The following is a 17,045-nucleotide window of genomic DNA, read 5'->3' as shown; positions in this document are numbered from 1 at the left end:
GGCGTCATGAAAATCAGTCGATGCTATTGGCTGAAGGGCCGCCTTTGAGGGACATCTGCCGCTTCTTTCTTTAGTTGTATTCGACTATAGTAGCGATGCTTACCTACACGCGCTGGCCAAACCTTCCTATTTAAATCAGGCAACGCGTATGCTGTCTTTACATTTGTGCCCAAGCTCATACGTGCTTCTTCACTAGCACTAATCAAGGGTTGAATTCTTAGGTGACAGTCACGCTTCCAACGAACATAGCTCGTTGGTTGTGTTCAATATGTGGTACAATTAGGTTAAAAGAGACAAATCCCAAAGAACGAATATGTCCCTTTAGAAGCAGTTTCAGCTTTGATGGGGAAGTAAAATCAGTGTTTCGAAGGAAAGGAGGTGTCAATGTGTGTTCGAATATTTGCTGATCGTTTAACGTTAGAACCTTATCCAGTGAGGCTAGCCTAGCAATGCTTCAACATTCAAAATTTTGAAAATATTCAACCGTTCAAAAATGTTGCCCAAGAATGCTGGACATGTCAGGCACAGTGTCACCAACTACCTAGAAAACTCGACTTTGTTGGCCCTTGTTCCGCCTCAACACTCCTTCCAGGAAGAACGCCCGTCGAAGCACCTTGACCGCTAATCCCTTCCTCTCCCACCCTCTACAAACCATTCCTAGCCCCTCGACGATGCTTGACGAACATCGTGCAAGGTCGAGTGCCCTTCGTCGGCTGCGGTCGCGAGAGCAGTTTGCACAAGCGGACGAGACAGCTGGCAGCGCGGCTCTTCGCGTGCTTGACAGGAGTCGCACACTGATATATCTATCGCCGGCCGTCAACCCCTCCTTGGAGTGTGCACGCGTGCGCGGATGATAGCCGATAGACGACATTACTTTAGGTGCCTCGGTTTTTCTTAGCGTAGGTATAGACTCTCGAATCTTCCCGTCTTCCGGGAGTGGAGTTTCGATAGCAGTTGACCTGGGGACTGGGTTCAGTAGAGGCGCCGTCCCATTGCGCTTCTTGAAAGAAGGACAGAAGAAAGCAGAGATCTGAGGAAGGAAGGCATGATAGAACGAAGAAAGAAGTTAAAGAATGGAAGAAAGGTAGAAAAGCAGAGTGAAGGAGAGAAAGAGAAAAGAAGACCTCTCTTGCTCGTAAGTCCATGATTGTTGCCACTTCTGCGCTTCTGGAAGGAAGGAAGGAAGGAAGGAAGGAAGGAAGGAAGGAAGGAAGGAAGGAAGGAAGGAAGGAAGGAAGGAAAGGAAGGAAGGAAGGAAGGAAGGAAGGAAGGAAGGAAGGAAGGAAGGAAGGAAGGAAGGAAGGGAGGAAGGAAAGGAAGGAAGGAAGGAAGGAAGGAAGGAAGGAAGGAAGGAAGGAAGGAAGGAAGGAAGGAAGGAAGGAAGAAAGAAGGAAGGAAGGAAGGAAGGAAGGAAGGAAGGAAGGAAGGAAGGAAGGGAGGAAGGAAAGGAAGGAAGGAAGGAAGGAAGGAAGGAAGGAAGGAAGGAAGGAAGGAAGGAAGGAAGGGAGGAAGGAAAGGAAGGAAGGAAGGAAGGAAGGAAGGAAGGAAGGAAGGAAGGAAGGAAGGAAGAAAGAAGGAAGGAAGGAAGGAAGGAAGGAAGGAAGGAAGGAAGGAAGGAAGGGAGGAAGGAAAGGAAGGAAGGAAGGAAGGAAGGAAGGAAGGAAGGAAGGAAGGAAGGAAGGAAGGAAGGAAAGGAAGGAAGGAAGGAAGGAAGGAAGGAAGGAAGGAAGGGAGGAAGGAAAGGAAGGAAGGAAGGAAGGAAGGAAGGAAGGAAGGGAGGAAGGAAAGGAAGGAAGGAAGGAAGGAAGGAAGGAAGGAAGGAAGGAAGGAAGGAAGGACTTAAATTATGGAAGAAAGATAGAAAAGTAGAGCTAAGGAGAGAAAGAGAAAAGACTTCTCACGCTCGTAAGTCTATTCATTGTTGCCTCTTCCTCGCTTCTGGAAGGAAGAACAGAAGAAAGCAGAGATGAGAGGAAGGAAGGAAAGATAGAACGAAGAAAGAATTTAAACGATGGAAGAAAGAAAAGGATAGCGAAAGAAAGCAAGAGGAAAGAAGACTTCTCCTGCTCGTAAGTCCATTGATTGTTGCCTCTTGGCACAAAATAAATTAGGTCTATGCAGGGAAGAAAGTCTGTCGAATGAATGCATTCCAGGAGAGACTGGTGAAACAGTAAATATTATTAGAAAGTAAGTTCAGGATAGTTGACGCTGCTTTACTTTGATGAATATCACCGCGAATAGACAGAGCGCGTAGGAAGCAACGACCACTCTCTTCTACACTATACACAGTGCTACAGAAAGTTGTCCGCGAATATAACAAAACCAGGCTGGTGAATATACAGCCGGCCAAATCTTTAGCTGGCGCGCGTGATGGCCGCGTTTTCCGTGCTCCTGCAGCTTATGACGGCACAAACTTGCTAAGACATCAAATTTAAGCAGAGGCTCACTAAACTCCTGCTTAATATCGAGCTTTCTCCAAGTTTGCTTCCTCACAAAGCGCAGAAGCGCAGAAAAAGCGGCCGTCGCGCACGCCAGCTAAAGATTTGGCCGGCTGTACGACGTGACTCAGAAGAGCATTGATGTGCAAGAAAAAAAAAAAGGAGGATACGCACAAAAATCACAGCCCACTGTACTAGTAAATTGGTAAATTGTTTTTTTGAGGAAAGGAAATGGCGCAGTATATTTATTCCTCACATATCTCGGCGGACACCTGAACCGCGCCGTAAGGGAAGGTACTACAGGAGGGACTGATAGAAGAAAGGAAGGAAGAGGTGCCGTAGTGGAGGGCTCCGGAATAATTTCGACCACCCGGGGATCCTTAACGGTGGTCTAAATTATTCCGGAGCCCTCCACTACGGCACCACAAACACACTTCAGGTAAACTTCACTTCAGGCTAATTGGCGCATCTCAAACACAGGAGGCTATAGTGCGAGCAAAATACAGAAATTTGCAGGTGGCGATGAATTGTTTAATGTGGCAAATGTCTGCGGACAGCCCTGCGGGCTCAAAGACCGACCTCTGACTTCGGAAAGTAAAACTCTTCCGCGTGTAATATTCGCTCGTAGATTTCTCTTTCGAAGTTGTGGGCTCGCACTGAGGGCGTTAAGAATATACCTACTACGCTGCCCGAGATGCTCTCAACCTCAGCGTCAACTGAGAAGCCCGCCTTCTCGAATGCAGGAGCCATGGGGGGCCTAAGCCACGACGTGGGCGTCGACGTAACTGTAGCCGGCATGCCGATCCACGGTATAGACAGCACTAAGAAAAAAAAGAAAAGAAAAGCCCTGTGCAGTTACGCACAAGGCGCCAAGACCGAGTTTATCTTAACACTTTGTGCACTGCCGCCGACCTTAGTTCTGTGCAGCACTACCTTTGCTTTCACGACCGGCCTTTTTTACCCGCCGTGGTGGCTCAGTGGTTACGGCGTTCGGCTGCTGACCCGAAAGACGCGGGTGCGACCCCGGCCGCTGCTGCCGAATTTCGATGGAGGCGAAATTCTAGAGGCCCGTGTACTGTGCGATGTCAGTGCACGTTAAAGAACCCCAGGTGGTCAAAATTTCCGGAGCCCTCCACTACGGCGTCCCTCGTAGCCTGAGTCGCTTTGGTATGTTAAACCCCCAATAAACCAAACCAAACGACCGGCCTTTTAAGGCGAAAGACTTTATAGGCTCATCACTCGCCGGAGTGTGCGTCCGCAAGTTGTCCCACCCTAGCTTTCGATCAAACTGATGACGTAATCACCATGGCCTAGTATGTCGTAAGAGAAAATGAACAAAAATTAACTAAAGTAGTTAATAATAAATCAAAACTGACGACGACATCGGCATTGCGTAGTGTGTCGTAACATGAGAACTTAACAAAAATAATTAACAAAAACTAATGACGTCATCAAATGCAGCAGTACGTCGTAGCCAGAAATGTATATTAGAATCTAGATTGCATTATATCAGAATAAAATATGCTACACTGTATACTTTCTTTTCAAGTTTATGTAACCATTCCCTTCTATAATGCCTCTGGCCCTGATGGTGGAGAAAAAAAAATTAAAGTGTTGACATAGCAATAAGGTAAGAAATATGAATTTCAACAATAATTAGGAACATGGTAGGTGCAGAAGTGAGCATCAGTTTGATTCTTAGATGTGAACTGAGTTCTTGAGCAAGCGCATTTCTTATTGTAGTTAATAATTCCGTGAAAGGTGGAGCGGGATTCGCAGCACTTCTCTGTGTATAAGCATCTGTGACGCTGCACAGAACTGAAGCCATGCCCACCCCGGTCGGGGGCTGCGTGCGAACAGACCTTCACCGCTTGCGGCAGACAGACACAAAGCCCAGACGTCGCGACACGGAGGCCTAACCGCCACCGTAAAACAAAAACAAAAAAATTAAAAAAGAGAAAAGTAGACGAGCAGCGCTGTACAGGCGCGCCCGAGCAGCCCACAGATACGCCGCGCACTCATGGTCGGCTGTCTGGCCGTCCCTTTCCCATCGGGGCAGTGTTACACGCGGCCTGCCGGTTTGGCGGGAATTGTGTGACGGCTGCGTTTCGTTATGCGATGCGATTGAGTGCGGTGTGCAACTCATGGTCGAGAAGGATTAAGGTCTACTACCGGTGCTTCGAAAGTGCGCTTGGCGGCATTTTTTTTTTTTCGTGCGGCATCCGTCGATGCTTTCTAGCGCCTAATCCTCTCTGAGACACGTGAGAAACGCGAGAGGAACATTGTTTTTCCTGTCAACTTTTCTTTTTTTTTGTTTACAGCATCCATTCGAGCTCCCCTTTCTAGTTTAGTGTGAGGCATTTCAAACTTCATGTAGTTTTTTTGTTTTATTGGTTTGGTTTTACTGGGATTTAACGTGCCAAAGCGACTCAGGTTATGAGGGAGGCCGTAGCGAAGGGCTCCGGAAATTTCGACCACCTGGGGTTCTTTAACGCGCGCTGACATCGCACAGCACACGGGCCTCTGGAATTTCGCCTCCATCGAAATTCGGCCGCCGCGGCCAGGATCGAACCCGCGTCTTTCGGGTCAGCAGCCGAGCCACCGCGGCGAGACTAAACTTCGTGTAGTTAAAAGCTGGAATTATTACAGCGTGTTCCGTTTCCGAGGAGACTAAGCTGCGACTGCGCAGTGACGGGTATGCGCCCTTCGTTACCGTCTGCGCATGCGCGGTCAGCGCCTCGAGGAACCGCAGCGTGGATCGCTCTATGCAAAATCTTTCTAATCCCTGTGGTAGCAACTTAGCTAGTTGAAGGTGAAACATAGAAACTTTTACTCTGTTACTGTGTAAGCATTCCAATTTAAGCGTTACTCTGTAAGCGTTACCATGGAGGAACGAGACGAAAGAGAGAGACTTGTTCCTCTCGCTCTGTGTAACCTTTACTGAGTTCGGGCAGATAGTGAAATAAAGAAAAGTGTTTTATGATTTAGATAACTGTATACTACTCGTAGTTATCGACCTGGGAATGAAAAACCCGTTAGCAAATCGATCGAACGCCAACTAGCCGAACAAAAGACTGCTCTGCCGCCGCGGTGGCTCAGTGGTTATGGTGCTCGGCTGCTGACACGAAAGACGCGGATTCGATCCCGGCCGCGGCGGTCGAATTTCTTTGGAGGAGAAATTCTAGAGGTCATTGTACTGTGCGATGTCAGTGCACGTAAAAGAACCCCAGGGGGTCGAAATTTCCGGAGCCCTCCACTACGGCGTCTCTCATAGCCTGAGTCGCTTTGGGACGTTAAACCCCATAAGCCAAACCAAACCAAACCAAAATACTGTTCTCAAATAGTACAGATCTATGCATTAACGCGAGAACCACGGACGATGTTAGCGCGGTATTGTCGCTTCGAAGCTGGGAATCTAGATTCGTCACAGGGACGGGTGTAGGCACTAGTGTTCTGATTGTGGTTCCACTCAGCGTAAAGAGCGTCAGAGTGCCAGCAGCGGGAACGTTACCGCTTCACTCAGCCTTCACAGTGGTGCTTGTACGTTTTCGAACGCAGTATAAAGCAGCGTTCAAAACAACACTCACGAGAGGAAAAGTATACGACAAAAAGTATACAAGGACACCTGCTGTTTTTCCGCGCCCTGTTTACGTCGTCCATGCTTTCTTTTTTTTCTTTTAAAGCTCGCGTTTGGTGCATTCTGTTACCTTTACGGATACTGAACCGCAAGAACACAAATTTAAAGTTAATGCTGTCATTTTCCGAAAACGTTTTATTCTCTGCGTTTAAAAAATACAGCGCCCCTAACTAAACAGCAAGCTATAATACGGTGGGCGTATCTAAATCTTCATTGAACCCCGCATAGCTATGCATCGTGGCGCACATTTGCCGTTTATGGCGATTTTACAGAAATACATCCTTTCTTGAGACTGAGGGTGATTGTAAGTCATAGAGTAACACACAATGTTTTTCCATCCAGTCACCTTTTCAAAAACTGTGCTGAAGTGAGGACGCCCCAATTTGCTTCTCAAGCTGGTTATTTTGCCGAAATAAGCTCTCTGCTAGCCCAGCTGTCATATTTCCAGCATTATTGAATAAAAAAAATTTGTGTATTGGAACATTGTAAGGTTCTGTTAGAGAAATATGGAAGGTAATGACCCAGTTTTCCTATGCGCATCAAAATCTTTCTTTTAATGTTTTTCCATCGTTCGCGTCGAGTAGGTAAGACTGCCATAGAAAACCAATGGAGAACGTTTTTGACGGTCGCAACAACGTTAATAGCAAAAAAATTCAAGCCCACCGAGGGAAGATCTGCGGATAGAATTGTTGGGTATGATTATTCCCAATTTCTCGCCCTTCACGTTGATATCATTTGTGATTTAAATGTGCATTAAAAGCTGCCTACGCATTTGTCTTAATGGGCATTATAGGATCGACGTTGTTGCATGTTTCCGAAGGCACACAGACCCTCAGCACAGAGCATGGGAAGAAGATTATAAAGAAAGAAGCTCTGGACCTGCGGCTGCAAGAAGTTTTTGTTCGGAGAAAGCAGAGAAATCTCTTTCATCAAGCATATTTCGATTAGCACCCAGCTTTTTGCTCATGTCTGAAGAGGATATAGACGTAAGCAGTGTATCTATATACCGCTCTGCAGTAGACGAGTGTGCTATCCGTTGGACGCAGCTGTAGTGATTGTGGCACTCATCAGCGCATACAGGGCGAGGGTCTGGGCTCCGGGCCCTGTAGATGCCGGCAAGCCGCAGGTGGGCCGCACTGTTCACCTCTCCCCCTCCCCCTCGCAACATCTGCTTGACGAGCGCGTCCGTTCTCTCACCCTCACCTCGTTCTCTGTATTGTGCTCGCAATGGTGGTTCGCTGACCGGGAGAGGAGGTAGTTACGTTCAGGATCCAGGTAGAGGTATCGCGAATGAAAGCATGAAAGCGTCGAACGCTTGTTTCGCCGGTGTGTTCAATTCGCCGAGTGTGCTAGCAGAAGTGCCTAATCGAAGTACCGAAACGGGAACCGTGCTGATAAAAGTTATCACCTGTTAATAATGATTAGTCCCAGGGAAACAAGAATGAGCTGGGGTGCATTTGCCAGGGTGTCGAGTTTTGAACAGCTATACTTAGCACCATCTTCCAGGAGAAAGGTACAGAGTAATGGGCAGATCGTTGAGAAAAACCGGTGAACATATCCACACTCTAAACACAAATTAGTAGGGGTGTGCGAATATCAAATTTTTCGAATACGAATCGAATACGAATACTTGGTTCCGACTATCGAATCGAATATCGAATAATCAAGGAAAGACGCATTTAACCACTACAAAACATTTATTTCAGCACCCAAGAACATCACAGTGCAACTTTCAGTGATGAAATGAGCACAAAAGGTATGTGTGGCTGCACAAAAAGTATCAAAATCTCGAACATTGTTCTTAGAAGAGTGGAAATATCAGAGAAGACGGCTAGTACACAGCATTGATCAAGGCTAGCTTGCCATAAGCACAAAAGCGCGTTGCTGGGATGAACATAAAAGGTTGTCGTGAAGGAAAACCGGCTGCTCCACATGGTCAGGCAGAAATAGTTCCCTTCTAGCTGAAACGACTTCTCCAGCCACAGAAAATGCCCTCTCAATTGGCACTGAACTGGCTCGAATTGCGAGGTATTTCGTGCACAGCTCTGACTATACCAGCTTCGCAGGTATAGCCACAAAGAAGCTCACCAGTGCAGTCAGCTGCTGCATGACCCTACGTTACGCTATAGTGCCTAGAATATACTGGCTAGTGTGACGACCGCCCGCGCTGCGCTATGGGAAAGGGTGGCGCCGTTTGCAATGAATGCCCACCGACGGCGACAGAGGGCGCTGCTTGTCGGGAGGGTGCTGCCGCAGCAGACGACGCGGCCAGCGCGCCTTTCTTGCTTCGGAAGGCAGCAAGCGGTTGGTCTACACGTGCGTGATTTAACCTGCTTGTGCACGTCTTTTCTGTTCACCGAGGTACAGCGTTTGTTGTTCTGCGTAGGTCCTCGCACATGCGAGCCGTTCCGTACTCCTAGCAGTTTCGTTCGGACTGCATCGGGGTTCTGTGCGAGCGTTGTGTGCGATCTTGTATCCGTGCGTGTGTGTTCACCGTGTCGTTCACCGTGTCGTTTACACTGTTGTCAATTCATGGAGTGAGTCCCGGATTGTTGTTTTCCTTTGCCTGTCTACAAACGCCCCAGAAAGATGTCGAAGCCAAAGCAGCAGGGCAAGGAAAAGACTTGCTTTGTGCCGCTGTGCAAAAGCGGTTACCGCTCGAACAAAGAGCGCATTTCTATGTTTACTGCACCATCTACGGCTTGCAGAATGGGAGAGAAAAATCAAAAGGAAAGACAGAAGATTGACGCCAACTGCTGTGGTTTACGAGAAACATTTTGAGAGCACCTGTATCGAGCGCATGTTCAGTGTCACCGTAAACGGAGTGAGCTCCACCGCGATAAACCGCGTTTGGAACGCGACGCCGTGCCTACAATATTTACGGATTATCCGAAACACCTTGTGCCTTAAGTGCCAGCGAAGAGAAAAAATAGAAATTTGTGCGAGCAAGAGCCTCCAGCAAATTTAAGCGCCAGAGGCGGGCCCCGTCGGAAGCCTCCGAGTTGTGTTTAGCTGTTGAGAGTGCCGAATCGGTGGACGCGGAAGGATCTGGTGCCGAAAACGGAGCTCCTGTGATTGAAAAGTGCTCCACATGTTTTGGCCGTGAAGCAGCTAGCAAGCGCCGGTGGATCGCAAAATGATGGTGCACAGAGACCGTCAATTACCAAAAGTTGCTTCAACAGCGCAGCTGCCAGTAAATGCTCCCAGTCACCATGCAATTCTGCCATTTCCCTGCGTTTGTTGTTCCTTGTAAGTAAAAACGAGTGTTGCGAAATTTTGTGGCCTGTATTGTTCACATACAGACAAGATATGAATAAAACTTAATGTGTTTACTTTCAGCAAACGTAGAATACACAGAGAGAACGCATAAATGCAAGCCAATATAACTGCAGCATTTCAAGTTGTTTTTGTATTAAAAAAACATTATGCAATCGTCGCTAGAATAAAAATCCCGTGTTTCCTTTGTGAGCACGGATGTTTGAAGCTCGGTTGTGCGCCGAACTTCGTACAAGCTTTCGCAAGATACAACCGTTAAATACTTCGCCTCTTGTCAAATACTCAAAATAAACCATGAAACTTGTAGTCAGATGCATCCATGACAGCTGAAAGCTGTGGTCTGTTACACCTTAATGAAAGCAAAAAAATTGAGCAGGCCCCTTGCAGCAGTTGCAGAGCGAGCGCGGTAGGAGCGCGGCGGCCCGCACCCACCGGCTCTGCAGCGCTCCTCGCGGCGGCCGCCGGCATTCATTGCTCCCGGTGCCACCCGGGAGGCCGCGGTCGACACACTAGCCAGTATATTCTAGGCACTATAGTTACGCACTGCTCTCGGCGCCGCCATGTTGTTATGTCTCTGTCGATGGGACTTGCGGGCCGAAATGAACGCCGGTGCTCGCAATAGAATATTCGGCTAGATACGAATATTCGCGTCGGGTCGAATATTCGAAACAACACGAATACTTGGATTTCGAATCGAATACGAATACTAAAAATATAATATGCGAATTATATTCGAAAATTTCGAATATTCGCACACCCCTACAAATTAGCCTAAATGGGAGCAAAAAGAAAATAGCTGTCCTTAGCGCATCCTCTAACCTAAGGTTATGTTATGTTAGGTTAGGTTAGGTTTGGTTAGGGGATAGGGTTTGCTGCATGGGGTAGATTTGCATCACTAAAAATAAGAAACACGTTTTTTTTTAACTTTCTATCTCCTGCATTCCATTCCCCCTTTCTGAACTTATGCCTCATGGCACACTTCTGGAATAAAAAAGATACGGTTAGCAACGGAAACTAATTCCCTGCGCAAAATGTACGAAGTTCTAGCAGTTACGAAGTTTTCAATGTTCTTTGTTTGCTAACCTCAAAGCCTCCGTTGCCGTGTTTAAAAGTCTCCTCCCATTGCTAACTGCGTCAAGTTAATGGACTTCGCAGTGAGAACATGTCTCCGTTACCAAGAGTAAGCAGTCCGTATATTTAATGATCGAAATCTTGCTTCCAGCTTCGGTAGCATACACCTAAAACAGAATGTGCTTACAGCTTATTCCTTTCTTACTCTCATATAGACGTATTCGTGTTTAGAGTCTAGCGTGATGATGATGACGATGAATTCCAAGCAGCACTGCTCATGATAGGTGGCTCCTCCGTCAACCCATCGCCAGACACTACCAGTGAGCCATTGCGAGATTCTAATTTCGAGTCCTGTAACCGATTTTACTAACTCTGGCGATGGGCTGGCGCGACATCACTGCGTATGCGCGTGACTGGGGTCCTTTGCTGTACCACGTTATGTCGTGACGTCACAGCTTTCTGTTGTCATTTCGTTTTCTTTCACTACCACCACCGACGGTTGTCAGCCCGGCAAACTTTTCCGACATTCCCTTTTTTCTTTTCTAAGACAAAAAAAAGTGGTTTAAAGCAACGCTCTGATCTGTCATGTATGTCTCCAGCGCCGTAAAAAGAAGCTTGCGGTCGACCTGCACCCCATAGTGGCGGCGTGATGACGTCAGTGCGTGGTAATGGCGGTTGACACTGAGTTCCCTTAGCAGCCAGCCCGAGAACGCGCAATCATACACCGTCGAGCCGACAGAGCAGCCGCATTTTCGTATGAGAGCCGACAGCCAGCGCCCTCAGGTGTCTCTTTCAGGTAACGCTTTCTAGGGCAATGTGGAGTGCCCGCTTGCGAGGTTGATTTCCACTGAGAGCACTGTCACTCAGCTGTCTGCCCCATACGGACGTTGTTACCCGCCCACGCTTCATCCCTGCCAGCGCGAACGCCCCCTGGGAGCTGTCTGAAACGCGAGTCCCCGCCCACGTGCTGAGGACTGGCGGTCGTAATACTCACTGGAGAAAGAAAATCGGAAGTTTAGTTTAGTAGTGGATAAAGGAAATCTGTGTCTGTCAGTACCGCCTTTAGTGGAGTCAAGTCGGTCTCCGGCTCTCAGGGTGAAATTATTTTCGCTTCATAGGCGGCATCGGAATCAGAGTTCGCAGATATTGTAACACTACTTGTACAGTTTCCTTCGAAAAGCGGGAAAACTTGCTAAATTCGCGTTGTTGGCAGCCCAAAGAGAATCCGAGCTCGAAATCTTCGGGGAGGGTTAACCCAGAAAACAGACATACGGATATAGGCTGGCAAATACGCGGTCTGGATTACGTTGCCACGAATGAGGTACACAGGGTTCACCCATTTTCATTGGTCAGAATGTTATCACGTGATCCCGAAGCACTGACGTCATTAAGTTTTTCTTCATGGCATATTAATAGCCTACTGCCACAACACACACACACACACACGCACACACACACACACACACACACACACACACACACACACACACACACACACACACACACACACACACACACACACACACACACACACACACATGTAAAAGTAGTCACCCCTAGCCTAAATGTAAACAGTTGACAAGAAATGAGCTTTTAAGTAATATCTATAAAGTTCAAAATTTTTCCTCGGTAATCGGTAAACGTGTTGCAAGATAGCAATGATTAACATACAACGGAACGGACATGCGAAGTGGCCTATAACGCTCTTTAAATGCATAACAATGTATCTGATCCGTTCTCTGCGACTTGTGCGCTGGTGTCGTTGATGGGGCTGCAAAGCACGCCAAGTTCACCTCAAATCCGCACCGCTCGCCGCGTTGGTCTCAGGAGACTCCCTTATTCGCGCTGTTGCGGAAGCCTTGGTGCACACAACGTTGCGTGAGATGCGTAGCTCTAGAACGAGCCGGAACCGTATGCGCCGACGCCAGGAATGCGATGAAAAATGCATGCATAGCAGTTGTTTTCTCTTGTTCTTGTTCAGCGAAACGTTGTGTGCCGCTTTCTAGACGAAGGATAACCGTTGCCGCTTGGTTTTATTTCCTTTTTCCGTGCCAGCTACGAGGCGTCTTCGTGAATTCGCGCCTGTGCAACTCTGAACGGGATGCCCGGGTCGTGTATTAAAAAAAAAACATGACCAACACAACATCCGGCCTTGTATATCACTGGTTATGAATGTAGGTGCTAGATCCGAAACATTTTAAACATTCTGAAATGAGCGTTAAAATTTGGGCGTGCTAAATTATGTTTTCAGGGATCGATAATGGAATTATGCGTTGTGGGATCGCGCCAGAGTTCATTATAGTAGTCACATAGGCGGGCATAGGTCTCTCCTTAAGAAAGGGGGGGGGGGGGGGGGGGGGTAGAATTCTTAGTAGCGCCTGTTTACGACGTTTATGGGTAGGTAACAATAAAAGACAGCGTTTTCTTCCCTCTCCCCAAGCCTCCTGGTGAGTACAGCATTGCCTCTTTCCCCATCTCTGCGATGCTCATAGACGGCGCACCTGAGGCCCGAAAGAGCCTCTACACAGCTTTTTCACCGCAACAGGATTCAAGAATAGATAGCACATAAACAACTAGAATCATTCCGGTTGAACATAACTTTCGCCACAGACATCCCTGAGCCTATCCTTTCTCATGGGTCCCGTGCAAGTAGTTCCAACGCTTCCGCTAGGGGCGCTGCAGTCGTGCGCTTTACTGGTCACGTTTCGTAAACAGGCGTTGGGGGCCCCTCGACCAGGGCGTTAACCGGAGAATGACCAGCAAGTACGAAACCAGGAAGTGTTCTTGAACGCGTGCCATTTCGTTACGCGTTGCTCGTGCACACACGAATTGACAGCGAACAGCGTGACCCATCAAACACTGACAACGCTTCTTTTGTGCTTTTTTTTTCTCCATTCGGACTGGTTTATGCAGACACCGGCGCCAGGGCTGGCTGCCTACAGACGTCGGCGTCCGAATGCATACCCGTTCGTATTCCCAATACCAAAAGCCCGTCCGTTCAATCACAGTTGAAAGCCGCGCGAGTCACGAAGTTCCGCCATTCAAAAGGCCGGCGCTCAACCTAGTACTGACGAATCGAGCAGGCAGGCTTGGCTCAAGTTAAACCGGTCCTCCAGTGTACAGATGCGAGAAAGCAAGTATACAACAACAGCAAGGGGGGAGGGGGGGGGGGTTAATATTTTCGTTCCCTGCGTCTTCCCGCGTATAACGTTCCGATCGCCCAGCTTAGAAGCAGACGCCTTCCCCGACGCAGACGACTCGCATTATATAAAAATGCAAAGCAGACGGCTGGTTTCATTATGCGTGAGCGGTCCGTTGTCAAAAGGCGAGACGTTGGAGAATCCGGTTCCGGCCGCACATCAACCCTTCGGTCACTGCTTGACTTGGCCTGGCCCGCTTGTCTTCGTGCCAGGAGCGAGCTGAAAATAAAATACGTAAATAACCAGCGGGGTTTACCTCGCCGCCGTCTGCCAGCCAGACACCGTGGCAGACGACGCTGCCGACTGGTCGACCTTACCGCTGTTCTTTGACGGTCCGTGAGGCGTCGATTCAGTGGAAAAACAAACAAGAAAACAGTCTGGCGCCGGGGATCACCTGGGTGCGAATCCACGAAGATTAGGAAGAGACAGCCGGGTAGATTAGAAACGGGAGGGGGTGCAACGGTCTGACGGCACAAGGCTCTGGTATAGCTTGAAGGAAGCTAACGGCGCTGTCGTCTGCTCCGTTGGCTTCCTTCTGCTAGGAGCTTCTAGCAGGTCTGCCTGCCTGTCTGGCACGATGTGTGCCAAAAGTTATTTGAGAAACTGAGGGCAGGCATGGAACGTTGGTGGCGTGGAACAGGTACGAAAACGGCTGGGCCCCTTTGAAGCGGCGTTAAAAGCAGAAGAAAGAAAATAGCGTCGGCTAAAAAGAAAAAGAGTTGATCAACTCCACCGCTGGGAACTCTGCTGGGGAGCTTCAGAAAAGGAACGCCGCGTGATCGACGTCGAAAGCCGTCAGTCACGGCGTGCTCGGTTTCTTTCACCTGCCGGCGGTATATTTTGACACCGCGTCTTGTTGTGTATTGACGTACGTGGATTCCACTGCCGAGTTTGCATACACGCACGCACGTGTGCTAGGTAACCGGAGCCGAAGGCAGACATGTCGTTCCGGCTTTTCTTTTCTTTTTTTTTTTTTACTTCGCTTGAGCGACTATTTGGATGTCGGTTCAGTTGGATGACGTCCAAAACTTTCAGGTCGTTCTCGTTGAACTAGACTCGTGCGCTCCTTGGGGAAAACATTTCTGCGATATTTCTTCGCTTGAATATGCTCCGATCGAACGCTTCTTCTTCATAAGTTCTTCTCCTTCTTAATACAGAACTTGCTTTTATTTACAATATAAGCCTTATATACAGGAATGGAAGATGCAAGGAAGTGGTGCTAATGGTTCTCTCAACGTTGCCATCGAGCGAACCTAACCGTTGAGGCAAAATTTGGGTTGAACCAATGAAAGTAACAAAAGCAGAGTAAGAATCCTACTAGCACATCCGACATTGTTGGAGAAAGAAATTTGGAAAATTGTACGGTACTGGTAAGAAAATATTGAAGGTAATGGTTCATTCTTCTGATGTATCACAAAATGTTTCTTTCAGCTTTCTCCGTCGCCCGCATGGAGCAGTAAGACCGCCATAGAAAACCAAAGAAGAACGCTTTTGGCGATAGCAAAGAACATTAATAGCAAAAAAATGCAATTATTCGAAGGGAGATCTGCAGATATATTGATTGTTATGGAGAAATATTCCAATATATGAAAAAATTGCGTTCTTAAACTCTTTTTCGTTCAAAAATGCTTCTGTCCACAATTGTTGGGTAACCACGGTTCCATCGGGAATGGAAGGTCAAGAAACGTGAGCCTGTCTGTCCCTCTCAGTGATCGTTATGCTCCTAACAGTGTGCTCGAAGTTAGGGAAAACTCCGTGAGGCGGCACTGCCACTGCGCGGAGGAAGCGATACGAGCGACATCTGCCACGCACCGCGCGAACTAAGGAACCGTCTGCAGCCTTTCCAGCGTCGCTCGCCCACCGAGAGCTTGTCAATGTCCTCTTGCTCCCACTGTCTAGACGCCACTGCGCGACGCAGTTCTCAATTTTCGTACCGAGCCAAAAATGGAGCACACCCATCTGCATGGGACGGGACGCGGTGGCCTGTGTCACATGGTGCAACATCTGCTCCCTTCTGTCGTTCCGAGAACTGAGGGCAGACGTGGAGTACAGCCCTTTCCCACGTGGGTCAGAGCTCTGGTTGGACTTCTTCCCTCTGTTTTGCTCGTATGCTCGCTATTTCGATTTTAATGATGCTATCGGAGCTCGCTTCCCTCCCACGTTTTATTTAGGCCTTTCCTATTTGCGGAACGTTCGATCCTAGCTCGGTCCCGTTTTCAAGTCGCGAGTCAGTTCTTTATACGGTGACCCACAAAGCTACGTGGGTGTGCCGCCTTGCTCGAGACGGAGAAATTTCTTCCAGGTCGGAATAGCTTTTGCTCGCTTGAAACTCAGTGTAGAATGCTTTAAACCGGACAGTTTGGGGAAGTTCACTTTAATACATACGCGTATAGTGGCTTATTGCCGTTAATGCGATTTGACTACTTATGTTTTGTATAGTTGGGCGATTATGTTTTTTTTTTGTCGCTCCAATGACCCTTTCAGAACAAACACCCGAGTCGTGATGTTTCACTCATATAAACATTTATGTATAAATCATCTGAAAAACAAAGGCTTATTGAAAGATCCTTAGTACAGTGTAGTGCCGTTGTGCATTGGCTAACGTGGTTAAGTGAAACCTCTTTAGTAGTTTCTGACACTGTCTGTACCGACAGGGTTGTTTAGAACGGATCATGTCGCCCGTACGCTCGAAATAGAAAGGAGTAAAAAAGGGATTAAACTGTCCTCTAGCACTCCCTTTCATAAAAATAGTGCGCTAGAGGCCAACTTATACTCCCTTTTCACTCCCGTATAGGTGTATTGGTGTTTAGAGTGTATGGACTGAAACATGGTAAGAAACTATAGGTTCCCGAGATTTAGAATGAACCTGTCATTCACTCACCTAAGCGGTCGACAGGTCAATTGATTGACCAATCAATCAATCGATCAATAACTATTTTCGTTCTCTTCCACGCAGCTCTGCTGACCTTCGTCAACTGCTGGGACGTCAAGTGGTCCACTCGTGTCCAGGATTTCTTCACCTACGGCAAGCTGATCGCCCTGGCCACCATCATCATCACCGGAATCGTGCAGCTCTGCTATGGTGAGCAAGAATCCCGCCTGTGCAACATTTCCTGTAAAAAAAAATTGCATTGCCAAATTTAGTCAAGTGTACTTGCACTAGAAACACGAGCGGTGATTGAGGCCCACATATAAGCCATGAAAGTGTTAGACATGTCTCGTGACTTTCTGACAAATATGAAAGGAACACCTGAGAGTTGACTACACGGCGCTTGAGCAGCATTTGAGTGACGTCATAGTGACTCGCCGTACATTAATATTTACGTTTACTGTGGTGCCTGTTGTTGGTTAAGTTATCGAGAGATAACTAAAAAACGCGGCCGTAATACTTATTTTCACCGTGGTCTGGTGCAAAGACGGGTC

At 47.8% G+C, this 17,045-nt stretch overlaps 1 protein-coding gene across 1 annotated transcript in view; it reads left to right on the top strand.

Annotated features, from left to right (window-relative positions):
- The window catches only part of LOC149330484 (large neutral amino acids transporter small subunit 2), a 181,355-nt gene that overhangs the window by 131,754 nt on the left and 32,556 nt on the right, over positions 1-17,045 (top strand). Inside the window, exon 3 of the mRNA XM_089561063.1 lies at positions 16,579-16,704. Within this exon, the coding sequence (XP_089417189.1) occupies positions 16,579-16,704 (126 nt within the window). The remainder of the gene's footprint in view (positions 1-16,578; positions 16,705-17,045) is intronic.

This window comes from Amblyomma mixtum, chromosome 9 (assembly GCF_055824585.1).
Source record: "Amblyomma mixtum isolate Tamu chromosome 9, ASM5582458v1, whole genome shotgun sequence".
Classification (NCBI taxonomy): domain Eukaryota; kingdom Metazoa; phylum Arthropoda; class Arachnida; order Ixodida; family Ixodidae; genus Amblyomma; species Amblyomma mixtum.
This window is presented reverse-complemented; position numbering and strand designations above follow the sequence as displayed.